Source organism: Oncorhynchus nerka, linkage group LG23 (assembly GCF_034236695.1).
Source record: "Oncorhynchus nerka isolate Pitt River linkage group LG23, Oner_Uvic_2.0, whole genome shotgun sequence".
Taxonomy (NCBI): Eukaryota; Metazoa; Chordata; class Actinopteri; order Salmoniformes; family Salmonidae; genus Oncorhynchus; species Oncorhynchus nerka.
The window spans coordinates 48,623,556-48,651,130 of record NC_088418.1 but is presented as its reverse complement, the minus strand read 5'-3'; the positions used below and the strand labels follow the sequence as shown (position 1 = coordinate 48,651,130).

The window sequence follows — 27,575 nt, the reverse complement described above, 5'->3', positions numbered from 1 at the left end:
CCTCCTCCCCTCGCGTCGCGGTTGAACGCTCATGGTGAAGCAGCGCATGCGATTGGGAGAAAGAACCAACTTTTGGGGGGGTAGTAGCCTACAACACAAAATAGCTTACTAAGAGCTGTGAACATGGCTGCAGTTAAAACCAACGGTACCGAACAAGACTCCACACCGGCAAACGAGCAAAATGGAACATTGGCCAAGGGAGAGAACATGAATAATAAGCAGGGCCCTGCAGACTCGAAACAGGAACCGGGTGACAACGAGGACGAAACCGAAATGGACGTGAGCAACGGAGACAGCAAAGAGGAGAAGCCTTCAGTCGCACCAGAAGTCGCCAAAGAATCGGTTTTACCCACGGAAAACGGCAACAAAGAAGACGAACCGGCCTGTGAACTGTCTGAACCGGTTAAAAGTCCGGTGGAGGGAATCCCTGCGAGTAGCACCGAAACCGGGGAGAGCACCGTGGAGCTGAATCAAGAACAAAGAGAGGAGAGCGTGTCCTCGCCTCCTAGCTCCGACAAGACCAAAAGCGAGGAATCCACGGAGAAAACCGACCACGGTATCAAAAGACGGGCCAGTGTCGAGATATCCTCCTCGGATGGAGAACCTCTCAGTCGAATGGATTCGGAAGACAGGTCTGTGCATTACTAATACCCAGTCAAATGTTGAATACAAAGCAGCGCAACAATGTTACCAGCCGACACCAACAATGATTCAATCTCGATAAGGTGTTGACGTTTGTGATCAAACTACATTGTCACGAGTTGCATGCACTATCCTTGCAATTATACAGTGTTGTGTGATATCTCCGTACCTTGTCTTTTGCCAAACAACAGTTTAGCGTAACAAAAGGGTTTGTTTTGCTACAATGCATCACCACCCAATGCGCAACGATGCGTTATGGACAGTTGACAACATTTGGGTACATGCATAGTTTTAACCGATAGTTGAATAGGCCTAGGTTTGCCTTTAGGTTTCAACGGAATGGTTCCACGCTGCACGTACACCCGCATCTGGACATAATGTCCATGTATGGCCTGCATTGCCACTTGGCCACCACGATGCTCATTGTGTAATAACGTAGCTACTATAACACCACGTTTTAAAAAGAGAGACACCAGCAATATGAACATTTCAGACTTGATTTTATCTTATGAACCAATTCCGTGAGTAAGATCGTCCAAGTTGGCATGTATCCTTGAAAACCGTTTGGTGAAAGTCCCATGAGTAATTTCACAAGTGGAGCACCGAGACAAAGAAAATTATAATCACACACTAACATATCTACACACACACTTACAGACGTGTCAGTGTGGTCAACACAACTCCTCGTCGCCTTCTAGTTGGTTTGGCCTTGTGGCTGGGTCACTGTAGTTACAGGATGTCTATGTTGAGATGAGTCCTACACACACACACACAGATTCTCACCCACATGCACATGAGGGAATCACACGCACAAGTCTTTCTGAGATATTTAGATGTGTACCCAGAATTCCCCATGCCATTATGTGAAATGGCCAAGATGGAACTTCCACTGGATCATAAACTAGTGCAGAACGAGAGAGTGAATCCGATCAAAGGCGTTAGAAATGAGTAATGATGTATGCAACTCGCTGCTCAACTCTCTTACAGTAGCAACTTAGGATACTTTACTCGGGGTTGCTGCGGGCCTGCCGAAGCAGTGAGTTTCGCCGATCTGATTCACCTAACACTGTGCAGAATTCCGGTTACGCCTGTGTGACTCTTTATGTGCATGTAACAATAGAAGTCAACACACAGACACATATGCAAAAGCCTGTATGCAAAAGTCCAGTGTAGATATAGGGTCCTATCGGCCAGATACTAATACATCTAGATTTGCCCCTGTACACAATGTCTGAATATCACTAGACTAGCCAACAGAAAATAACAATATACACATACTTTTCTTATTCAGACGGAAGCAGAGAAATCAACCATTTCACACACCTCGATATCCACCCTTCTCCTTTTGCTGCTAAAATAGTGGGATGATTCCCTTTCTGGATCCCAGTAGATTGTTTCAGTCTGTAGCCATAAGATGACCTGTAGCGGGTAGCTAACAAAAGAAACCCAGTTAAAGGCCTAAGACCCTGTGTTACTACATTTCAGCTCCTGTTGTATCTGAAGGAGAGGGGATCCCACCCCCTTTCCCCCCCTCTCCCGTCCTGGTGTGTTGCTTTGTCTAGCCGGGGTAGAAAGGCCTGTAGTAAGAAAAGAGCGAGTGAATGGAGGAGAGAGCTCTGCTGTTTGGGCAGCTGCATGGTCTCAATGTAACTTTTGTTCCCCTGCTGGCATTGAGGACCTCAGGAACAGAGCAGGGGAGCAGCTGGAGGCAGGCAGCTTTATGAGGTGTGTGTGTGTGTGTGTGTCACTTTCTCTTCATTCAGTCCAACATGGTAGCATTACTGTGTCACTAGTGCACTCTGAGAGGCTTTGTGTGTGAGGACGAAGGGATATACTTCTATGTCTATAGTGGCCAGAGATTAAAATCCGCCATGACACCCTCACATCCCTCCTTGTAGACCAGGCATACTAAACCTCATATGCCCCAGAGAAGTGGCACCGTCTGTTGAAGAGCGGTGTCGGCACATGCTATAAACGCACTAAATCACCAAGATTTAGTGACTGAGGCTGTCCAAACCCATGACTAGAACTGACCGCAAGGCGCGACTGAGGGTAGTGCGTACCGCCCAGTACATCACTGGGGCCAAGGTTCCTGCCATCCAGGACCTCTATACCAGGCGGCGTCAGAGGAAGGCCCTAAAAATTTCCAAAGACTTCAGCCACCCTGGTCAGACTGTTCTCTCTGCTACGACACAACCAGAGGTACCAGACCGCGAAGTCTAGGTCCAAAATGCTGCTTAACAGCCATAAGGTTGCTGAACAGCATCTAACCTCTCAAGCCATAAGGCTGCTTAACAGCATCTAACCTCCCAAGCCATAAGGCTGCTGAACAGCATCTAACCTCTCAAGCCATAAGGCTGCTGAACAGCATCTAACCTCCCAAGCCATAAGGCTGCTGAACAGCATCTAACCTCCCAAGCCATAAGGCTGCTGAACAGCATCTAACCTCTCAAGCCATAAGGCTGCTGAACAGCATCTAACCTCCCAAGCTATAAGGCTGCTTAACAACCTCTCAAGCCATAAGGCTGCTGAACAGCATCTAACCTCTCAAGCCATAAGGCTGCTGAACAGCATCTAACCTCTCAAGCCATAAGGCTGCTAAACAGCATCTAACCTCTCAAGCCATACGGTTGCTGAACAGCATCTAACCTCCCAAGCCATAAGGCTGCTGAACAGCATCTAACCTCCCAAGCCATAAGGCTGCTGAACAGCATCTAACCTCCCAAGCCATAAGGCTGCTGAACAGCATCTAACCTCCCAAGCCATAAGGCTGCTGAACAGCATCTAACCTCCCAAGCCATAAGGCTGCTGAACAGCATCTAACCTCCCAAGCCATAAGGCTGCTGAACAGCATCTAACCTCCCAAGCCATAAGGCTGCTGAACAGCTAATTAAATGGCTGTATTGACCCCTCCCCCTTTTTTACGCTGCTGCTACTCACTGTTTATCTATGCATAGTCACTTTACCCCTACCTACGTGCACATATTACCTCAATTGCCTCGATTAACTTGTCTCCTGCACATTGACTCGGTACCGGTAAGGCCCTGTATGTAGCCTCATTATTGTTATTTTGTTACTCTTGTTTTTTTACGCTAGTTTATTTAGTAAATATTTTCTTAACTCTATTTTCTTAAGTGCATTGTTGGTTAAGGGCTTGTAAGTAAGCATTTCAAGGTAAGATGTGACTAATAACATTTGATTGCTATGTAGTACAACAGATCTCTGTGCTGACCCCATCTCCCTCCCTCTCTCTCAGTATCAGCAGTACTCTGATGGACATGGAGAGCACAGCGTCCAGCGGGCGCTCCACACCTGCCATGATGAACGGGCACGGCCCGGGCACCGCCACCCCGTCGGTGGGTAAGGGCGTGGCATACACCTGCTGCTGGGACCAGTGCCAGCTCCTCTTTACCACCAGCCCAGACCTGGCTGAGCACATCAGGGGCGTGCACGTGGACGGACAACGGGGAGGGGTATGTTTTTTTTCTTTTCTATCCTTCACTTCCTCTATCATCTTCTCTGTCCTGCCTGCCTGCTCACCATCTTCTATCCCCTTCCTCCTTCCCCTTCGAGTTTTACGCCTCCAACTCGTCTTCTCCTCTTCTCCACCACCACAACCCTGTCTTCAAAATATCAATCCCCCTCTTGAAGATAATCCAAACATCCTGTGTTAAACTAAGTCCAGATGAGAAGTACTGCTGCACAAAGACCGCTTGATGTTTTATCTCTCTTGGAACTGTAGGTTCAGAGAGGGGGTGGGGGTCAGTTTACGGGGGCTTGAGTTTCTAGGTGCTTCGGTTAAAAATGATCCGTCATTGAATTTATATATGAAATGTCCATCTGCCAACTACTACAATTCTCTAGGATAGTAGGACATTTAGTTTCTTACATTGCATCTTGGGTAACTCATAAGAGCTAGGTTGTGAGTGACCTGTGAAGAGACGTGTGTTTAACAGTGTTGCTGTCCTCTCGCCAGGTTTTTGTGTGCCTGTGGAAAGGCTGCAAGGTGTACAACACCCCGTCGACCAGTCAGAGCTGGCTCCAGAGACACATGGTCTCACACAGCGGAGACAAACCATTCAAGGTGAGAAAATGCCTTCCTTTCTTCCATTTTCCTGTTCGGTCGCTCGCTCACTCTCCCTTTACTGTCACACACACACAATATCAAAGCACTGACTCTGCAAACCACATCCTCATGTCATATACAGAAGAGCCTTCATCATATTGATACCCCTTGACTTATTCCACATTTTGTTGTGTTACAGCCTGAATTCAACATGGATTCAATTGTTTTTCCTTCGCCCATCTACACACTACCTCATAATGACAAAGTGAAAACATGTTTTTATTTATTTTTGCTAATTTATTGAAAATTAAATACAGAAATATCTCGTTTACAGAAGTATTCACACCCCTGAGTTAATACATGTTAGAATCACCGTTGGCAGCGATTACAGCTGTGAGTCTTTCTGGGTATGTCTCTAAGAGCTTTGCACACCTGGATTGTACAATATTTGCACATTATTTTTATATTCTTCAAGCTCTGTCAAGTTGGTTGTTGCTCATTGCTAGACAGCCATTTTCAAGTCTCGTATTAGATTTTCAAGCCAATTTGTGTCAAAACTGTAACAAGGCCACTCCGGAACATTACGGAACATTATTCAATGTCGTCTTGGTAAGCAACTCCTGTGTATATTTGACCTTGTGTTTTAGGTTACTGTCCTGCTGAAAGGTGAGTTTGTCTCCAGTGTCTGCTGGAAAGCAGACTGAACCAGGTTTTTCTCTAGGATTTGACCTGTGCTGAGCTCTGTTCCATTTATTTTTATCCTAAAGAAAAGTCCTAGTTAATGACAAGCATACCCATAACATGATGCAGCCACCATCATGCTTGAAAATGTGAAGTGGTACTCGGTAATGAGTTGTTGGATTTGCCCTAAACATAAAGCTTTGTATTCAAGACATAAAGTAAATTTCTTTGCCACATTCTTTGCAGTTTTACTTTAGTGCGTTATTGCAAACAGGATGCATGTTTTGGAATATTCTGTACAGGCTTCCTTAATTTCAGTCTGTCAATTAGGTTAGTATTGTGGAGCAAGTACAGTTTTGTTGATCAACCCTCAGTTTTCTCCTATCACAGCCATTAAACACTGTACCTGTTTTAGTCACCATTGGCCTCATGGTGAAATCCCTGAACGGTTTCCTTCCTCTCTGGCAACTTAGTTAGGAAGGACGCCTGTATCTTTGTAGTGACTGTGTGTTAATAACTTCACAATGCTCAAAGGGATATGCGATGTCTGCTTTTAAATAATTATTTTTTACCCATCTACCAATATGTGCCCTTCTTTGCGAGGCATTGGAAAACCTCCCTGGTCTTTGTGGTTTAATCTGTTTGAAATTCACTGCTCAACTGAGGGACCTTACATATAATTGTATGGGTGGGGTACAGAGATGAGGTAGTCATTCAAAAATCATGTTAAACACTTAAGTCCATGCAATTTATGATGTGACTTAAGCACATTTTTACTCCTGAACTTATTTAGGTTTGCCACAACAAAGGGGTTGAATACTTATTTTACATTTACATTTAAGTCATTTCGCAGACGCTCTTATCCAGAGCGACTTACAAATTACTTATTGACGCAACACATTTCTGCTTTCACTTTTAATTAATAGGTGAACATTTGTCAAAACAATTCTACTTGGACATTTGAAAATCGGCTTGTAGCACAACAAATTGTGGCTAAAGTCGAGGGGTGTGAATACTTTCATACCTTCTGTATGTACATGTCAGGTGCTATAGATTATTCTAGTCTTAGAATGATTCTAATGATCTCCCACACAATACACTTGTCACACACTACCCTGTGTGAAGCTAATGCATGATATTATATTGAATGTTTCCATTGAACTGTGCCTTCTGGACCTACAGTTTCCTGTGTATTAAACCCTTTCAGCTATTATTGAAATAGAAATCAGCTAGATTTCAAATAGAACGACCAATACTGTTATTCTCTATGTAAGTGCTGTTGTATAAGCGATCTACTGTTAAATCTACTAGTCCGTGTTCTCACCGGGTGTTGTCTCCATCTTTGTCAGTGTGTGGTGGGGGGCTGCAATGCCACGTTTGCCTCCCAGGGGGGGCTAGCGCGCCACGTACCCACCCACTTCAGCTCCCAGAACTCCAACAAGCTGGCCAATCAGGGCAAGATGAAGGAGGATTCACCTTCGAAGGCGGGGCTTAACAAGAGGCGGAAACTCAAGAACAAACGCAGGCGGTCTTTACGTACGTATCCGAGAAACACACACACGCACATATAAACACACGCAATACACACACAGCATATGTTTTATTATCCTTGTGGGGACCTAAAATTGATTTCCATTAAAAATCCTATTTTCCCTAATTGTTGCCCTAATTTTAACTGTAAACCTAAGCCTAAAATAGCCTTTGTCCTCTGGGACTTTTGGGCATTTCTGGTACCCATAAGGATGGCAATACAAGCACCCACAAATGCAAGCATGTGTATACACACAGATATGCACGGGCACACACTCAGTCATACAATCAATCAATAAACCAATCATGTACTCACTGATCAGGTTGCCTGGCATTCAAACCAAGCGTCTTAACCAATCGGGTGGTGGGAAACGTTTTGATGATGAATATCTACGAGGGTCAGATCCATCTGATTGGCTAATCCCCTCTGACCTCCCGACCTATGAACCTCAGTTTAACGCTCCCCCTCTCTCACCCCAGTGTGTTCTGTCCCTCCAGCACGACCTCACGACTTCTTTGATGCCCAGACCATGGATGCTATCAGACACCGGGCCATCTGCCTCAACCTGGCTACACATATAGAGAGCCTGGGCAACGGACACAGTGTGGTGTTTCACAGCACGGTTAGTAGTAGCACACACACACACCATCACCGTCGTCTACGATAGCATGGTCAGGGATCCAGCGGCAGCAGACCATGCAGGGTCCTGCACACACACTGTACTTCACTGTTCAGACAGCAGAGGGCGCAGCAGACCTACAGAATAACGGTCTCAGCTGTACAGAGGAGTTTATTAGTATTTTTTTTTTTTACTTTTATTTAAGCTGGGAGTCATGCTGAGACCACGTTCTCTTTATGCAGATGAGGCCTGCATGAACACATCAATACACAAACATTGCACTATTATACATGTCTTTCTATACACGCATCAATTACACAATATGTGAAAAGTAAACACAACCGTATGAAACAAACACATTCTTCAGTAAAAAGCCCTCTAACATCTGCCTGAATTGCTCTAGAGGCACCAACTCTAACTTTTAAGGACTTTTGGAGAAAAACTCAAATCAGATTTACCTAATTCGGTGGAGATTGAAGGGCTCTCCAGGGTTAGCCATCCCTGAGTCCGGGTCTGGTAACTTCTACGTCTGAAGTTTAACAATGAGGTAACGTATGATGGCAGTTTATAGACAAAAAAAGAGCACAATGCCTCGATCTTCGAGACTTCGCGGAGGGCCATCCTACTTTCTGATACAAAATGCAATGATGTGTACGGAATCTGTCGCCCGTAATAATGCACTGTGATAAACTGTGCCCAACGGCTTCAGTACAGTGGTAGCTGCATTCTATAGACAAATCCTCATAGTCAATAACCAGAATGAATGTTGACTGGATGATTTTGTTTTCTGCTATTTAACAAAATACAGCATTTGTCACTATATTGGAAGCTTATTTGACCGATTAATTTCGTAACTTATTCATCAACATGCTTTTCGTTCATCCAGATGCCCAGATATTTATAAGAGGGGACACGATCAACGAGGGCACAATCCAAAGTACTAGGGCTGTAACTGTTCATCAAACCCACGGTTTGATATGTTTTTGGGGGTTCACGGTTCAGTTTCGGTGAAGTTCCCATCACAATATTCCTGTCAATCTGTTGTGACAGGATTGTCATGTTGGTCCTCTCATGTTTCCACTCTGATGCTGCATTTGTCACCTTCTGGGAGGTGGGAATTTAGAGTTGTGAAGTCATAAATACCAGTTGGATGCGTTCATGTGATTTGAACGCGTTGAGAAACGCCAGTAGCTAATTGCCAACAAGCTGCGTCAACCATAAACTAAAAGTACAGCCATCATGCTTGTAAACATGTTTTATTTTTATACCCACAATAGATATTTTTTTAATTAATGTTTTGCTGCATTTAACTGCCAAATGCTGCTCGAGGCCATTTCCTTAGTAGGCGACACCCGAGGTAATCATGTGGGAGAAGTGTGTGCTTCAGATCATTGACAAGTTTCCCACAAGTAAGTACCAGTTGGAGGGCCATTCAAGTGGGTTTTCCCCAGTCGTATGTGGTAAATTCCCACTTGGTTACGAACACACCATGACACTGTCTCCTTCAGTGCCAGATGCTCATAAAGGGGCATGTCTGTAGCACGGCACATCTCCTATACCAGGGTAATGTGATGTCTGTCACTGTTACGTAAGCGCAACACAGGGGTGCGTTGGCCAATTCATTCAAAACCGCATCTTTGGCTTGCTCATATAGAGCGGGTACAACCTGTTTGCTTAAATTGGTGCAAGAGGAAGTTCGTAAGGCGCTGAAACCCCCCTATTCTCAATCACCGTGATTGGTTATGTCTGTGGTTATAAAGCAAATAATGAAACGCAGCCTACCTATCGCTCTTGTAATGTATTCGGCCCGGTCAGAGTCAGCTGCCAAGGAATGCTTGAATGCCGAGGTGAGACTGTGGTGTTTCTTTGCGTTTCCGTCTTGCTCCGGTGTACTGGGGTGACATCAGAGTAAATGTGTCAACACATTTGAGGTGTTGGCAGCTGCATAGGATATTCTTGTTGAGCGTGGCCACATACTGTTAACGTTTTATCCACAACTCTCTGCCCATATCAGTTGTAATCTGCTGGGGAAGCCTGAATGTCCACAAACTGGAGATTTAAAGGATTGTTGATGATCCTCCCATTTCGGGTTTATCGACCTCCCCATCGTACAGAACTCGTCCTTGGCTGAGCCTCACAAAATGTGAAATGCGCCAGTTAAGGTCATTTTGATTCCGACGTTCGCGTAGGCACTAGTTTTAACGGAATAGCATTACATGCTTGTTTTAGTTCAGATTTACGGCATGGGCCTACTACTACGCAGCGTATGCATTGCCTAAAAGGCTTTTTATGTATTCATTCGGGTTCGGTGCGACCGAATCGAGGTCCCTGAACCGAATGTTTCGGTACGAATACGTGTACCATTACACCCATACAGAGTACTTATGCATAAATTATCAGATTCTTATGTGATTTGGAACATAACATGTTCTTGGTTTTACCTGCACTAAGTACCAATGTCAGTTCAGCAAAGGCCTTCTTGGAGGGCAATAGCGAAAGATTGAGACTGACAGGGTCTGGTCAGATGCGGGGTCAATAGCATACACCACAGTGTCGCCTGCGTACAGGTAAATGTTAATTTTGTGTTTTTTTTTGATACAGATTAACCAATATTGTTAATGTGAACATAACCGGAACACGAATTGATCCCTGTAGGACACCCTTTATGTCAAGACAACCCGATTTAACACCATCAGTAAATACACACTGTGTTCTGTCCTTTTGTTAAAGCAGCCAATCTGTAACTTTTTGGGTGACCCAACTAAATTCACATAGACATGTGAGTTATAGAGCTGTCATTCTCATTGAAAGCAAGTATATGTGAGAAGAGGTGTATATGTGCTTTATTTCTATGCTTTCCGTTCTTAAGTTTCAATTTTGCGTCTTTCTTTAGGTTTTGTACAATTGCTTCAAACAACTGAAAATACAATGTTTTTGGTTTATGGAAAATATATTTCAGTGGTTTAGATGGTACAATGATTCTCTACACTTTACTCCCATGCCCCTTTGAATTATTCTGCTAATAAAGCAACTGAAGTTTGGCAAACTTAGAATTTTAGCAACCAGGAACTGGCAGAGTGGTTTCTGTATGGTGCGTCTTTAAATAATTTCCTAACCAGCTAAACGCAGCCTGGTCCAGGCCAATTGATGAATCTTCTGAATAAGTAATGTAGGGTAGCCTAGTGTTGGTCTTGTAACCGGAAGGTTGCAAGTTCAAACCCCCGAGCTGACAAGGTACAAATCTGTCGTTCTGCCCCTGAACAGGCAGTTAACCCACTGTTCCTAGGCCGTCATTGAAAATAAGAATTTGTTCTTAATTAAAACTGACTTGCCTAGTTAAATAAAGGTCAAATAAAAAATGGCTGAAACACAGTCGAAGGCTTTAGACAGGTCAACAAAAAGGGCCGGGCAGTGTTACTTGTTATCCAAGCAATTTAAGAACATAATTTAAAACCAAAGAAGTAGCAGAGATGGTTCTATCACCTGGTCTGAAACCTGACTGGTTTCCATTGAAGTGATAATGCCAGAGAAGCCGGTGTTTGGAGGATATATTGGCACGGGTGTTAGGACCGAGACCTAGTCGAGGGTCGGCAAACACCGGCTTCCAGGGCATTATAACTTTTATACAACGGGTTACCAACATATTCAAATGATTGACATATTTTCATGAGCGTTATTTTGATTCATTTATTCATACTATTTCATCCTTCCACAAGATATTGTCCCGACACTAATACTAGTAAAGGCCCAGTGCGCTACTTTTGTGAATTATTATTACTATATATCTTTTTTTTTTAAACTCTGCTTTAAAAAAATAAAAATAAAAACTTCCGGCTGGGCTGATTGGACAGTGAGACAGAACAGAGAAAATTAGCATTTCAACATCATAGCTTTAGCCGGTGGTAACTTGTGGAACAGACACCGTCAGACTCACCAGTTGTATAATTACAATACATTTCGTAGTTAAAAAGGATCTGAGTATTTACCAAAGGTTCTATCATTTTTGCTCGGCAAGAGTTTGGACATAGGGCTCCAATTGCTTAGGTGACCCGACACCACCTTTCGAAGGGGGAGTTTGTGGGCCACTTTCCAGACCCTGGGGATGGCACCAAAAATACTTCTGGTAAACATGTGTTAAAGATTCTGCAATCAGAGGAGCTTAAAGCTGCAGCAAGAATGGATCTTTTGGATGAAGCAATCTTGCTCAAGGCGTCTAACACATCACAAGTATAAAGTTGTTGAAATGAAAACAAAGATTCACAAAAAGTTGACAACTTCCATTGAGCCAGCTAGAGGCTGGGAGAGGGGCAGGCAGTCGACTGGCTGACCAGGGTCAATTAAAGCTTCATTTATTTCAAGTGAAAAGCCTGCTGAGATTAAATGCTGATTTAAAAAATAAATAAAACACATTTTTAAAGCATCAATCACACAACTTGTTTTCCAAAATTGACGGTTTAAACTCACATGAGTTCATGTGTGCAGTGTTGAGGCCTGCTGAAAATGAAGGGCCCAGCCAGGGAATAACACTGACTCCTGTGCCCCTTTTTTTAATTAAACTGCTAATAAAGGGAACTGCCAGCAACCCTCCCACGAAACACACTGCTCTGACGTACATGCCAGAGTCCAGACCCAGCCAGGCCTGTTGTTGGAGCCGCTTAGAAAACAGACCTCTTCACCTCCTTCCAGCCTCTGTCCTCCCTCACTCCCTCCATCTCTCCCCTACACATGCAGTTGGAGAACTTCTACCGGTATTTTCACAGAGAAATCAAGAGAGACAGACAGCGTAGGAACCCAGTAGTTGCCTGACGACTCCGACTGAATTATTCCGCTGCTCTGTTCACTTCGTACTTAAGTCTGAGACTGCCATCATTGTGGATCATTGTGGGGATGGCAAACTGATGGGTGTTGTACAAAACAAAGTCATCAACGATTGGGTCTTTACGTCTTTATCAGCTTTATCCACGTGTGTTCTGGCTCTGGCCCCACCCATCAGTTTCTGGGACCAATCAGAATGGTTAGAATGTGTTTGTGTTCTAGACATCGTCGGGGAGGTACTCGGATCCAGACTCATTGCGGAGAAGAAATTAATGTCCGTGGGCGTGGCGTAGCATTTGGCTGAAGCAAGTACTTTGGGTAGCCAGGCAAACCCAGCAGGCCTTCTCCAAGCCAAAGCAAAAAGCTAATAAAACCATGGGAGAGAGTCTAGTGTAATGTCTTTTCACGCTGTGACTTACGTTGTGTGTGTGTGTGTGTGTGTGTGTGTGTGTACGTGTATGCACACATCCATCTGTGTGTTTCTAAAGATAAAGAGCATTCCTAGTCTTCACCTTGGTCCAGGGTCACACTCACTCACTCACTGTGGAATGCACTAACGTCAGTCAGGGAGCTGTATTGTTCCTACCACACACAGGGTGTGTGTATATGTTTAGTGGCTGGACTGGCGTCTTCAGGCCAGTGAAGTAACAGTGTTAGTCTGCGGAGTGGGAGGGAGGACAGATTGAGTCTGGCTTAATTAGACTGGAGCCAGGTGTCTGATTCCTTTTCCTGACTTGCCATCAGCATCAGGCCTTTGGTTAGGGATGGTGTGTGGGTGGGTGTGTCTCTCCAAATATCTCTCCAGTATGACCTCAACAACAATGTGTTGTTTTTCCAATGTCTCTGTTATTGGGTGGTGTCTTACCTCTCTTCTTCTTCTGTCTCTAGGTAATAGCGAGGAGGAAGGAAGATTCTGGGAAGGTTAAAGTCCTCCTCCACTGGACTCCCGAGGACATGTGAGTTGCCCTCTTTTTCTCCACCCTCCCCTCTACCTCTCCTCCCCACATCCTGCTCTTCATCTCTCTCCTGTTGGCAGACACGAGGCCACAGTCCTCTTCTCTCCCCTTGCTCCCTTTTCTCTCCTGTACTACTGGCAAGAAAGAGGCCTATCCTCCTCCTCTCTTCCTATCCTTCTCCTCCCCTGCTCTGTAAATGTCAGCAGGCGTTTAGTGGTGGTTAGTCAATTTGTCCTGTGGCTGTGGGCAGGAGGCTGGCAGTCACCTGTGACCCTACCACCGCACCACACACACACAGGAGGATACCCAGGTTAGCGTCTCCATCCAGAAGGGTCAGTGATCTGCATGAGTTCACTCGTGTCGTGGGAGCTACCCTGTGATCTCTGTCCATCCTTTCATCCCTCCCTAACTCTTTCTCTTTTCCTTGGGTGTATTCCCATAGGTTAATTTTGATCAGTGGCCCAGTTTAGGAGAGAATGAATGACCAAGAGCTCCCTTGACAATCATAACAGCTATCATAACCAGCTGTGTGCATTTCAGACTGGAATATTCTAAGTTAGCTATGTAGTTGGCGTGCTATATTATCAGGGAAATGATTGAAGGGGAGGAGACGAGGAGAGAAAGCCTCTTCAGACTATTGAGCTGCAGCCCTGTGTAGCCCTACTCCTCCTCAGGCCATTAGTCTCTCAGCCAGAGGAGAGAAGGAGAGGAAGTCACTTCAGACTGAGACAAAGCCCTGTGCAGCCCTCCTCTCTAGCCATTAGTTTCTCAGCTGGAGGAACAGGCTGTCAGCTCTGCTCTGTCTAAAACCCCTCTCGCAGAGAGCTCATCTCCGATAGAAGCAACTTTCTGGGTCAGGAAACGGGCTATAAGCCAAAACGACGCTCGCTTTCATGGTACATGTCCAAAATAAACCTCTCTCTTTTGAATTTTTGTTGTTTTGGATGAAGAAGGGAGGAGGAGGAGCAAGAGGCGTATTGCGGCACTCGTTTCAGAAGCTGTGAGAGTGTTTTGTTTAAGATTTGGATATGTCTCTCTAAGGACCATGTTGCTGTAAAGGCAACTGTCACCCACACTACTATGAAGAATGTCTACCAGATGTTATTGTAGTCACTTCTAGCCCTCAGCTACGGCGCTGCAGCAGCATCCTATGTGTACAGTGAGCATTGTATTTGCTGTGATTTAAACCGTAACGGGCGACAGCCGAGGCCTTCCTCTCTGTCTCCTAGCATGTTATTGGGTGCTTTTCTGCCATTTGTTTAGGCTCTGTCCACTTGGGTTCATCCCTCTGCAAGGGTATGGTCCCCTCTCGCCTCTCCATTTCTTCAATACCTCTCTCTTCTCCTTTCATCCACTATCCACTTTCTTCCTTTCCTTCTCCTTTCCTCCCCCTAGGGCTTTCATCTGCCCCTCTCTGAATCTATGATCTATAGCCAAGCAGTCTGCTAACGATGAACCAGGCACCGCTTATTCACATCTCCCCCACATCCTCTCTCTCTCTCTCTCTCTCTCTCTCTCTGTTTGTTCATTGGGATGCTTTCCTGGTGACGCACACAGTGACGACTGTAGCAGGAGTAGAGAGGAGCCCAGTACTGGCATTGATACTCTCCCAATGTTTCCCACAGATAACACCTAAATACACTCTTTAGTTAGACGAGCACTTTAGGAAGCATGCATTTGTACCACTGCAATCTCCTCTTAACCCATTTCTGTTAGATGCCAGTCAGACACCAGCTCAGAGAGGCCACGGTGCCAACTACAGGATTTGTACTGTCTGTCACCTCTTCCCCCTCTCTCTCTCCCTCACTCTCTTCTCCTCCTTCTCTCCTCCTTCTTCCCTTGTGCTCTCACATTCTCTATCTCCTCCTTCCCTCTCGCTTGCTCTCAATCTCTATCCCCCTCTCCAGACTACCTGATGTGTGGGTGAATGAGAGTGACCGGCCACAGCAGAAGACCAAGGTGGTCCACCTCTCCCAGCTGCCCCAGGAGACACACGTACTGCTGGACCCCAACATATACAGGTGTGTGTATGTGCATGCACTGGAGGGGGGGGAGGGGTTGCCAAATCTTGAGGCATAGACCATTAGGGCTAATCATTTACTCTCCAAATAGTGTGTGTGTGCCTGTGGACGTGCACATGACTCATACAATGGTTGACTCACAACAACAACAATTTGAGCATACCTACCACAGCCAGTGTGTTTTCCTAGACTCCGTACTGGCCCAGTGATCCCCGAGGGCCTGTGCTACTCTGTGTTTACACAGCTAATTAATGATGGTTACAGGCTTCTTGTAATGGATGGCCATGCAACACAGAGCTAAATATGAACACCCAATGCCCATGGAGAGAGGTGATCCTGAACCTCACGTCGGCCTTGCACGTGAATGCCGGCTGCTTTGAGTTTGTTGTACCTAGTCTTTCCTCTCTTTTATTCTTACAAGCAGTGATGTAAATGCTTTATAGGCAAAGTGAAGAAAGTATGGTTCCCTGAAGACCCCCCCCCCCTTAAGTGATGTAAATGCTTTATAGGCAAAGTGAAAGGTATGGTTCCCTGAAGAGACCCCCCTTAAGTGATGTAAATGCTTTATAGGCAAAGTGAAGAAGGTATGGTTCCCTGAAGAGACCCCCCCCCTTAAGTGATGTAAATGCTTTATAGGCAAAGTGAAGAAGGTATAGTTCCCTGAAGACCCCCCCCCTTAAGTGATGTAAATGCTTTATAGGCAAAGTGAAGAAGGTATGGTTCCCTGAAGAGACCCCCCTTAAGTGATGTAAATGCTTTATAGGCAAAGTGAAGAAGTATGGTTCCCTGAAGAGGCCCCCCCCCTTAAGTGATGTAAATGCTTTATAGGCAAAGTGAAGAAGGTATGGTTCCCTGAAGAGACCCCCCTTAAGTGATGTAAATGCTTTATAGGCAAAGTGAAGAAAGTATGGTTCCCTGAAGAGCCCCCCCTTAAGTGATGTAAATGCTTTATAGGCAAAGTGAAGAAGGTATGGTTCCCTGAAGAGACCCCCTTAAGTGATGTAAATGCTTTATAGGCAAAGTGAAGAAGGTATGGTTCCCTGAAGAGACCCCCCTTAAGTGATGTAAATGCTTTATAGGCAAAGTGAAGAAGGTATGGTTCCCAAAGTGAAGAAGGTATGGTTCCCTAAGAGACCCCCCTTAAGTGATGTAAATGCTTTATAGGCAAAGTGAAGAAGGTACGGTTCCCTGAAGAGACCCCCTTAAGTGATGTAAATGCTTTATAGGCAAAGTGAAGAAGGTATGGTTCCCTGAAGAGACCCCCCTTAAGTGATGTAAATGCTTTATAGGCAAAGTGAAGAAGGTATGGTTCCCTGAAGAGACCCCCCTTAAGTGATGTAAATGCTTTATAGGCAAAGTGAAGAAGGTCTGGTTCCCTGAAGAGCCGCCCCCCCCTTCAGTGTTGTAAAGTACTTAAGTAAAAAATACTTTTAAATGACTAAAGTTGTTCCTTGGGGAATCTGTACCTAACAGTATCTGTACTTTACTTTACTATTTATATTTCTGTCTACTTTTACCTCACTACATTCCTAAAGAAGATAATGTACTTTTTACTCCATACATTTTCCATGACAACCAAAAGTACTTTTAAAACTTGTTATGCATAACAGGAAAGGAAAAAGGTCTAATTCACGCACTTAACGAGAACATCCAGGTCATCCCTACTACCTCTGATCTGGCAGACTCACAAAACACAAATGCTTCATTTGAGAGTGTGCCCCTGACCATCCGTAAACTCAAAACAACTAGAAAATCGTGCCGTCTGGTTGGTCTAATATGAGGAATTACAAATGATTTATACCTTTACTTTTGATGCGTAAGTTAATTTTTAAACCAAATACCTTTACTCGAGTTGTATTTTCCTGGGTGACCCCTAACCTAACCCATGAAGCACTCACTGGCTCCTTGGCCTGTTGTTTTCAAACACACATTCCTCCACTCTCCTCCTCCTCTCTGTCTCGTATGGGATGGTGAGAGAAAGAATCCTGACATGCCTGACATTCAGTAGGGTCAGGTTATGGTGTGTTGTCATTATGATTTGTGTGCCAGGAGTAATCTGAGAAGCAACCGCTTTCAAGATTCAGGAATGATGTGACTGCTATTTATTTCCCCACCAGGTGGCGCCAGTCACTGTTGTCAGCCAGAAGAAAATACTACGCCGTAGACAAAGCATTCCACCCCTTTCTTGACCCACCTCCCTCCCTCAATGCCATCTTGCACCTTGGGTGTCATCCCCTGCTGTTGACCCTTCTGGCCACTATAATGCAACCCTCCTCATCACTCCCCTGATAAATATTTTTCTTCACAAAAGTGGTTCCCTGGGCCTTGATTCCTCCTGTATGAAAATGTAATGGTCGGTATCCTCTCATAGTTCTGTAAATACCCCGGTAGAATGTATAACATTCTGAACATGTTCTGAATGCTTACAGTACATGAATGACTGTGGGGGGAGTTGGACCGTGTTAAGAGTGATGTCATGCGTACACAAGATGCATAAGTGGAAACGAATGTAAAGTGCCGTTGTCGTTACAGGATGTTCTTCTAGAGACTGAGGACCAATCAAAAGGGACTCGAAAAGGAGCCTGACGATGTCACCTGGCACAGGAAATCCCCATGTCATATCCTGTCTGGACAGGAGTGGAGAAGACTAGAGATTTCAATACCTCTTTTAATTCCCCCCTTTTTTCTTTAACTTTCTGCTCTTTTCACTTTCTTTTCAATGTCAAATTCCTCCAAATGATGAAGTTAATTTAGTATTTGTTTTCAATGGTTTCTGAAAATACACTCTATATACACAGTAGTATGCAGACACCTCTTCAAATAAGTGAATTTGGCTATTTCAGCCACACCCGTTGCTGCCAGGTGTGTTAAATTGAGCACACAGCCATGCGATCTCCGTAGACAAACATTGGCAGTAGAATGAAGTGGGTCTCCATGGACGAGCAGCCACACACAAGCCTAAGATCACCATGCACAATGCCAAGCGTCGGCTGGAATGGTGTTAAGCTCGCCGCCGTTGGACTCTGGAGCAGTGGAAACGTGTTCTCTGGAGTGATGAATCACACTTCACCATCTGGCAGTCCGACGGACGAATCTGGGTTTGGCGGATGCCAGGAGAACGCTACCTGCCCGAATAAGGTGCGCCCACTGTAAAGTTTGGTGGATGAGGAATAATGGTTCGGGCTAGGCCCCTTAGTTCCTGTGAAGGGAAATCTTAACGCTACAGCATATGACATTCCAGACGATACTGTGCTTCCAACTTTGTGGCAGGCCCTTTCCTGTTTCAGCATGACAATGCCCCCCTGCACAAAGCAAGGTCCATACAGAAATGGTTTGTCAAGATCGGTGTGGAAGAACTTGACTGGCCTGCACAGAGCCCTGACCTCCACTCCATTGAACCTTTGGGATTAATTGGAACGCAGACTGTGAGCCAGGCCTAATCGCCCCACATCAGTGCCCGACCTCACTAATGCTCTTGTGGCTGAATGGAAACAAGTCCCTGCAGCAACGTTCCAACGTCGAGTGAAAAGCCTTCCCAGAAGAGTGGAGGCTGTTATAGCAGAAAAGGGGGGGACGAACTCCATATTAATGCCCATGATTTTGGAATGAGATGTTCTACGAGCTGGTGTCCACATACTTTTGGTCATGTAGTGTAGGCCAAATGTATTATATACTAGGTGCTGAACATTTGAGCCATTTTGGGGGTGTTTTAGTTAATACAACTAGACTACGAGCTTAACAGCACAGTTACTTGATGTTGTAGAGACCTAGTTGCATTTTGTAGAGAAACGTGTCTTTGTAAATACTCCTGGAGATTGGTAATATATTTTTATACCTGGAAATTGTACTGTAGATGTTTTATTATTTCTGCTCCATTTAAAAAATAAATTTTAAAATTTAAAAAAAGGTTTTAAACTGTAATAATTGTACATAATGCAATAGGAAAATAGTTAGGAAAATAGGCTGTTAAGTGCACCCTGTTTCTGTCTTGACACTAGCTAGGTGAATTGTACTGTCGCAGCTTCTGATAGTTAAGATGACGATGAGGAAGTTGTAAGGCCTGTGTGTGTGTTTCTGTACGTTATCTTTGTGCTGCTGGCAATAGGCAAGTAATAACAGTATTATTAACCCCTCTCTCTCCAGTCCTCTGTCAGTCTGGCTAACTAACGTCTGCATGTTAGTGCGGGGAATGGAGATGATCATGTTGAACTATACAGTAGGACTGTTCTTCACGGTCTGTCTGAATAGCTACCGAAGTGTGTGTGTGTGTGTGTAGAGGTCCATTATAACATGGCATCACAGTTTGTTTTGTTTTTAAATAAAATGTTTAATTAAACCTGTCATCTCTTATAATTGCCTCTGACATTAGGCATGGGTGGGATGTCTGTAGAGAGTGTGGTTGTTCTGTTAAAATTGCAGTACTGAGCAGTGTACTGTTGACCATGACACCACACATAGTGATACTGGTGCTCACCGACAGGGCCTAGCAAGTTATTAGGCTCCCTGTGCGATGGTTCCATACACATTCTATGGCTTGGTTGGTAGAGCATGATTCGCTGTCTCTCTGGCCTAGTTTGTGAGTGCTGTTGTGGGGTTGTTCTTTAGCTGGTTCCGTCTGTTGATCCAGAGCAGGGCTGTTGTGGTGTTTTGGGAGGCTGTGTAACAGGCTTGTTTGGGAGGAATGCAGGGGCAGCAGGCAGCGGTGGGGGCATCTGGGACTGATTTGCTGAGCATGCTGCGGACGGACCTACGACCCACCCAATAAGTCATCCTTAAGCATCGTGTGTGTGTGTGTATACAGTGCTGTCAAAAACAGGTTTTATTGAATGCGGTTCATTTAGACAGGGATGTATGTCCAACCTGCATGATTGTCCATAATGAACTGACTGCATTGAAAGTCGGATTAGAGCATGTTATTTACATCTAGGACAAGTGCAACTGATAATTAAAGTGATCAATGAATGCTGACACCACCTCTGGGATATTGAGGTATGGAACAACAAAACATTGATCAAGAACAATATTAGCAATATCAGTCCACTCTGAATCCACTCTGGGCCCTACAATAACATCATGAAGCCTGTAGGTTAGCGCTAATCTATCAATCATTTCTCGCCAACTGACGAGATCTGACGTGAGGTTTGTTAGTGTTACATGATCAATGTCGTCTGGTGGTGACTGAAATGCATAGATTTTGAAAACAGGTTACGCTTTTGCCGAAGTGCCAGATTCCTACTGAGAATGTGTTGGATTAATCACTTCTTTATGAACCAGTATATTACTTGCTAGTTATCCAACAACTTTGATTTGCCGGGTGCAAGTTGGGAAGGAAGAAAAAGTTGTTTTTTAAAAGATCCCTAGCCATTCCAGATTTTTGGCTATGACTAGTATTGTCGAGATCAAGAATTTAGGTCTTATATCAAGAACAAAGGCAATAACTTAGAACCCTAAAATCACTTCTGGGATCTTTTTCTCGGGCCTCCATTCCAAATGGTTTCAAAATATGAAGGCTGGCAGAAAGCATTCAGGGTAGTTAGTCTGTAACAGTTTCTTCTCTCTCCCTAGAAAGATCCTAGTCATTTCATTATTCCGTAACTATGGCTGTGGTGATAAGGTCAGCTTTGGTTTGCAGTAGCCGGCAATTCTAGAATAGTTATTGGGGGGAAAAGCAGGAGCCGCATAATCCAGAGTGGTTTCGGGTGAGGGACAGTGGTCACGGTAGAGGGATCTAGGCTAACGCAGACGCCAGCACATTGTGACAGCCTCTTGTAAGGCAAAGTGGGCCAAACACACGTGACCCATTCTGTGTGGGTGTCACTATTCATCGCCATGATCATAATCGGACTAATTTCATCAGCACTCATCTGACTTGTAGGCTAACTGCTAATGCTATGTGTTTAGGATCAACCACTAATGAGAGAAGTCCTGTTTCTGTGGTCTGCGTTTGACCTCAGCCTGAGGGATTCTCCCATGGCGCTGTCACGCGTGTCACACATTGCGTGTTGTAAGGCCTGTAACTTTTCTTTCTCTCACGCATTCACATACACGCATACACACTCATGTTGCACACACACAAACACACAAATTCATTATCTTCGGGATTTGATCATTAGGGGTATTTTTTTATACATAAGATTCACAAGCTCTGTCTTTTATCAAGCAGATTGGATCTGATTAGCCAGATGCTCATAAATCATGATTTGGATAGGCTGCTAATTTGGATTTGGCCATCTTTAACGCAACACAGTCCAAGAACATTGTGTCGTTTAGCGATTGTGTTAAAAGAAATCTCATAAAAACGTTCTCCCTTTTAAGAGAATCTGATTTTAAACTATTCCCCTATGGAAGGCGGACTGTTTAACTCTCCCATACTTTAAAACCAACTTTGAGAAACTGGATCTATAGCTGTTTACCACTCCAAATAAACAGAATGTTTGTGGCACGGTTAACATGGGAAACAACACCACGGGGTTTCACTTATAGCTTGAACACATGTTTTATAACTGCATCTTTCCAGGGGGCCTCAGATTATAGCTAGCTGTCCTCCAACAATGAAGAACGTGGTCTTCTGGGAGAAAATGGTGGTCTTGAATGACATCATGGATTTCCTACAATTCCCAGAGGTGGCTCTATACTGGGGATGTGAGTTTCTCTCATTACTTGACTCATAATAAACATATAGCAAATTAGTATGTTTTTCTGTCTTGGGAATTTGCCAATGCCTCTTATACTCCCATGTAGTGCTTTTCTTTTACTGTAAAAATATGCATGTACAACAAACAACCAGTTCCACCATTGCGTGGAGTTGGAAATATGGATTAATGCTAGTTTGGACAGGATTTGGAAGACAAAACATTAAGAACACCTGCTCTTTCCATGACATAGACTGCCCAGGTGAAGGCTATGATCCCTTATTGATGTTACTTGTTAAATCCACTCAAACCAGTGCAGATGAAAGGGAGGAGACAGGTTAAAGAAGGATATTTAAGCCTTGAGACATGGATTGTGTTTGTGAATGGAGGGTGAATGGGCAATACAAAAGACGTAAATGCTTTTGAACTGGGTGCCAGATGCACCGGTTTATGTCAAGAACTGCAACGCTATTGGTTTTTTCACACTCAACAGTTTCCTGTGTTTATCAAGAATGGTCCACCACCCAAAGGATATCCAGCCAACTTGACACAACTGTGGAAAGCATTAGAGTCAACATGGGCCAGCATCCCTGCGGAACACTTGAAACACCTTGTGGAGTCCATGCCCTGACACATTGAGGCTGTTCTGAGCACACAAGTGAGTGGAGGTGCAACTCGATATTAGGAAGGTGTTCTTAATGTTTTGTACACTCAGTGTGTACATGTGTTAGGGTTATTCTTATTAAATACGTTTTTCTTTACATAGTTGAATGTGCTGACAACAAAATCACACAAAAATGATCAATGGAAATGAAAATTATCAACCCATGGAGGTCTGGATTCGGAGTCACTCTCAAAATTAAAGTGGAAAACCACACTACAGGCTGATCCAACTTTGATGTAATGTACTTAAAACAAGTCTAAATGAGGCTCAGTAGTGTGTGTGGCCTCCCTACAACGCCTGGGCATGCTCCTGATGAGATGGTGAATTTGCAAATCTTGGTGTTCTCTGGCAAATGCCAGAAGTCCTGCACGGTGTTGGGCTGTAAGCACAACCCCCACCTGTGGACGTCGAGCCCTCTACCACCCTCATGGAGTCTGTTTCTGACCGTTTGAGCAGACACGCACATTTGTGGCTTGCTGGAGGTCATTTTGCAGGGCTCTGGCAGTGCTCCTTGCACAAAGGCGGAGGTAGCGGTCCTGCTGCTGGGTTGTTGCCCTCCTACGGCCTCCTCCACGTCTCCTGATGTACTGGCCTGTCTCCTGGTAGCGCCTCCATGCTCTGGACACTACGCTGACAGACACAGCAAACCTTCTTGCCACAGCTCGCATTGATGTTCCATCCTGGATGAGCTGCACTACCTGAGCCACTTGTGTGGGTTGTAGACCCCGTCTCATGCTACCACTAAAGTGAAAGCACCGCCAGCATTCAAAAGTGACCAAAACATCAGCCAGGAAGCATAGGAACTGAGAAGTGGTCTGTGGTCACCACCTGCAGAACCACTCCTTTATTGGGGGTGTCTTGCTAATTGCCTATAATTTCCACCTGTTGTCTATTCCATTTGCACAACAGCATGTGCAATTTATTGTCAATCAGTGTTGCTTCCTAAGTGGACAGTTTGATTTCACAGAAGTGTGATTGACTTGGAGTTACATTGTGTTGTTTAAGTGTTCCCTTTTTTTTAGCAGTATATATTGTATTTGTACTGTATTCGTCATGTATATGTTCCTAGCTGTACACATGCCCAACACTTCTCATCTCTACCATAATAAGCTACATGTATATTTGACTTTGGTCTGTCCAGTCCTGCAGCTTATGACCAAAGACTTATGTGGTCCACAGACCTGGGGTTCATATACTATTTGTTTTCAAATACTTTATCAAGGCTTGATTGAACTTACCTTGCACAGTGGCAGCAATAGAATAGTCCCAAAAGTTCAAACCCCACCTGTAAGAAAGAGACCTAGGGCCTCAGTCTTGAAAGGATAGCACTGACCGACGACAAGGTTCCATTCGATTATTTATTCCATATAAAAAGACTGAGCACAATACTGCTGCTCTTCATCGGTCCTACCTCCTGCGGCTCTGCATTGGCCCTACCTCCTGCAGCTTTTCAACGGCCCTACCTCCTGTAGTTTGCTGTACTCCACCACTCTGTCCTGGAGAGAGAAGCTCAAACAACAAAGACAAGATGCTAGTTCATGGTAGACAATATCTTTGAAACGGTACTACAAATCTAGAGTTGATCCGTCTTTGTGTGTATCATTTATTGATTAGATGTTTTTAACTTTTGACCGAACAAAACAATGCTGCATTGCGCCACCCGGTCTTTACCACGGCTACCGCAATTTTAGCCTGTAGGCCTAGATTGATGGAAGGTGTAATGTGAGCTGTATAATCAGTAGAGGTGTGATGGGTGCTTCCCTTCCACACCACCCAGCTCATATGAGTTCCAGTCATACTCAATCAGACAGTCAAAATATTTGAAAGAAAGCAAATACTATTTGAACCCAGGTCTGCGGTGGTCCAGTCTGTTCACCAGGCTGGTTCCCCGCTGATTATCCCCTCTCTCCCCCATCCTGTGTGGTCATTCCTATCATGACTCAGTCTGTCTGCTAGGCATTACCGTTCCCTCCGTGTGGAGTGGAGCACATTTAGAGGTGATTACACATTGATTAATGACTTGTTGTCTTCAGTAGAATCCCACAGCCTGGCAGGAGAAATTCTGCTGAGAGTTCTTCTCTCATATGGACATTGATCACCATTGTGAGAGCTAGCCTGATCTGGTTCACACACATAACTAACCTTTACCCTAAACCCCCTACAAATAGCATTTGACCCTGTGGGGACTAACAAAATGTCCCCAGTTGGTCCCCACAAGAATAGTTAAACACCACACTGAACCATTGGTGCTCTGCAACTGGAGTAGTTAGAGATGGTATCACCTACATATTTGCTAGCAGCCCTCTGTATAAGAGCTTGTTAGCAGCCCTCTGTATAAGGGCTTGTTAGCAGCCCTCTCTATAAGAGCTTGTTAGCAGCCCTCGGTATAAGAGCTTGATAGCAGCCCTCGGTATAAGAGCTTGTTAGCAGCATTTGTCCTATTTTGTTGCCTTAAAACCTGGAAATTAAAATAGATTTTTGGGGGGTTTTTATCATTTGATTTACACAACATGCCTACCACTTTGAAGATGCAAAATATATTTTATTGTGAAACAAACAAGAAATAAGACAAAAAAACTGAACTTGAGCATGCATAACTATTCATCCCCCCCAAAGTCAATACTTTGTAGAGCCACCTTTTGAAGCAACTACAGCTGCAGGTCTCTTGAAGTATGTCTCTATAAGCTTGACACATCTAGCCACTGGGATATTTGCCCATGTTTCAAGGCAAAACTGCTCCAGCTGCTTCAAGTTGGATGGGTTCCGCTGGTGTACAGCAATCTTTAAGTCATACAACAAATTCTTAAATGGATTGAGGTCTGGGCTTTGACTAGGCCATTCCATGACATTTAAATGTTTCCCCTTAAACCACATCAGTGTTGCTTTAGCAGTATGCTAAGGTCATTGTCCTGCTGGAAGGTGAACCTCCGTTCCAGTCTCAATTCTCTGGAAGACTGAAACAGGTTTCCCTCAAGAATTTCTCTGGATTTAGCGCCATCCATCATTCCTTCAATTCTGACCAGTTTCACAGTCCCTGCCGTTGAAAAACATCCCCACAGCATGATGCTGCCACCACCATGCTTCACTGTGGGGATGGTTTTCTCGGGGTGAAGTGTTGGGTTTGAACCAGACATAGCTTTTCCATGATGGCCAAAAATCTCAATTTAATTCTCATCTGACAAGAGTACCTTCTCCCATATGTTTGGGGAGTCTCCCACATGCCTTTTGGCGAACACCAAACATGTTTGCTTATTATTTTCTTTAAGCAATGGCTTTTTTCTGAGCCAAGCTCTGTGGAGTATACGACTTAGTGGTTCTATGGACAGATATTCCAATCTATGCTGTGGAGCTTTGCAGCTCCTTCAGGATTATCTTTGGTCTCTTAGTTGCCTCTGATTAATGCCCTCCTTGGCTGGTCCGTGAGTTTTGGTGGGCAGCCCTCTAGCAGGTTTGTTGTGGTGCCATATTCTTTTAATTTTTTAATAATGGATTGAATGGTGCTTCATGGGATGTTCAAAGTTTTGGATATTTTTTATAACCCAACCGTGATCTGTACTTCTCCACAACTGTGTCCCTGATCTGTTTGGAGAGCTCCTTGGTCTTCATAGTGCCTCTTGCTTGGTGGTGCACCTTTCTTAGTGGTGTTGCAGTCTCTGGGGCCTTTCGGGACAGGTGTATAGTTGAAGTCGGAAGTTTGGCAAGTCGGTTAGGACATCTACTTTGTGCATGACACAAGTCATTTTTACAACAATTATTTACAATCAGATTATTTCACTTATAATTCACTGTATCACAATTCCAGTGGGTCAGACGTTTACATACACCAAGTTGGCTTTGCCTTTAAAGAGCTGGGAAAATTACAGAAATGATGTAATGGCTTTAGAAGCTTCTGATAGGCTAATTTACATAATTTGAGTCAATTGGAGGTGTACCTGTGGATGTATTTCAAGGCCTACTTTTAAACTCAGTGCCTCTATGCTTGACATCATGTGAAAATCCAATAAAAATAAATCAGCCAAGACCTCCACAAGTCTGGTTCATCCATGGGAGCACTTTCCAAATGCCTGAAGGTACCACGTTCGTCTGTACAAACAATATAAACACCATGGGACCACACAGCCGTCATACCACTCAGGAAGGAGACTTTGGTGCGAAAAGTGCATATCAATCCCAGAACAACAGCAAAGGATCTTGTGAAGATGCTGGAGGAAAATGAAAATGGTACAAAAGTATCTATATCCACAGTAAAATGAGTCCTATATCGACATAACCTGAAAGGCCACTCAGCAAGGAAGAAGCCACTGCTCCAAAACCACCACAAAAAAATCCAGACTATGGTTTGCAACTGTGCATGGGGACAAAGATTGTACTTTTTGGAGAAATGTCTGATGAAACAAATATAAAACTGTTTGGCCATAATGACCATCGTTATGTTTGTAGGAAAAAGGGGGAGGCTTGCAAGTCAAAGAACACCATTCCAACCGTGAAGCACGGGGATGGCAGCATCATATTGTGGGGCTTTGCTGCAGGAGGGGGTGGTGCACTTCACAAAATAGATGGCATCATGAGGACGGAAAATGATGTGGATATATTGAAGCAACATCTCAAGACATCAGTCAGAAGTTAAAGCTTGGTCGCAAATGGGTCTTCCAAATGGATAATGACCCCAAGTATACTTCCAAAGTTGTGGCAAAATGGCTCAAGGACAACAAAGTCGAGGTATTGGAGTGGCCATCACAAAGCCCTGACCTCAATCCTATAGAAAATTTGTGGGCAGAACTGAAAAAGCGTGTGCGAGCAAGGAGGCCTATACACCTGACTCAGTTACACCAGCTCTGTCAGGATGAATTGGCCAAAATTCACCCAACTTATTGTGGGAAGCTTGCGGAAGGCTACCTGAAACGTTTGACCCAAGTTAACCAATTTAAGGCAATGCTACCAAACACTA

The 27,575-nt window shown here is 44.3% G+C and overlaps 1 protein-coding gene, 1 long non-coding RNA gene and 1 other non-coding gene across 4 annotated transcripts in view; all 3 read left to right on the top strand.

The window, feature by feature from the left end:
* LOC115106979 (zinc finger protein AEBP2-like) lies at nucleotides 1-19,667 on the top strand. 2 transcript variants are annotated; one of them, XM_029630244.2, is made up of 8 exons: nucleotides 1-632; nucleotides 3,899-4,115; nucleotides 4,619-4,726; nucleotides 6,739-6,925; nucleotides 7,418-7,542; nucleotides 13,243-13,310; nucleotides 15,218-15,331; nucleotides 17,864-19,667. In XM_029630244.2, the coding sequence occupies exons 1-8, from the start codon at nucleotides 124-126 to the stop codon at nucleotides 17,874-17,876; spliced, it is 1,341 nt and encodes a 446-aa protein (XP_029486104.1). In that variant the 5' UTR covers nucleotides 1-123; the 3' UTR covers nucleotides 17,877-19,667. The 2 variants fall into 2 exon arrangements, with proteins under 2 accessions (XP_029486104.1, XP_029486103.1); XM_029630243.2 differs by having other exon boundaries at nucleotides 7,400-7,542.
* A 59-nt stretch (nucleotides 19,668-19,726) lies between these two features.
* LOC115107230 (small Cajal body-specific RNA 14) lies at nucleotides 19,727-19,856 on the top strand. Its single transcript, XR_003860169.1, has one exon. It is a non-coding gene; the product is annotated as a small Cajal body-specific RNA 14 (non-coding RNA).
* Nucleotides 19,743-27,575, top strand: part of LOC135563969 (uncharacterized) — a 52,197-nt gene continuing 44,364 nt past the window's right edge. The window contains exons 1-2 of the long non-coding RNA XR_010460726.1: nucleotides 19,743-21,973; nucleotides 22,457-22,621. This is a non-coding gene — a long non-coding RNA (uncharacterized LOC135563969). The remainder of the gene's footprint in view (nucleotides 21,974-22,456; nucleotides 22,622-27,575) is intronic.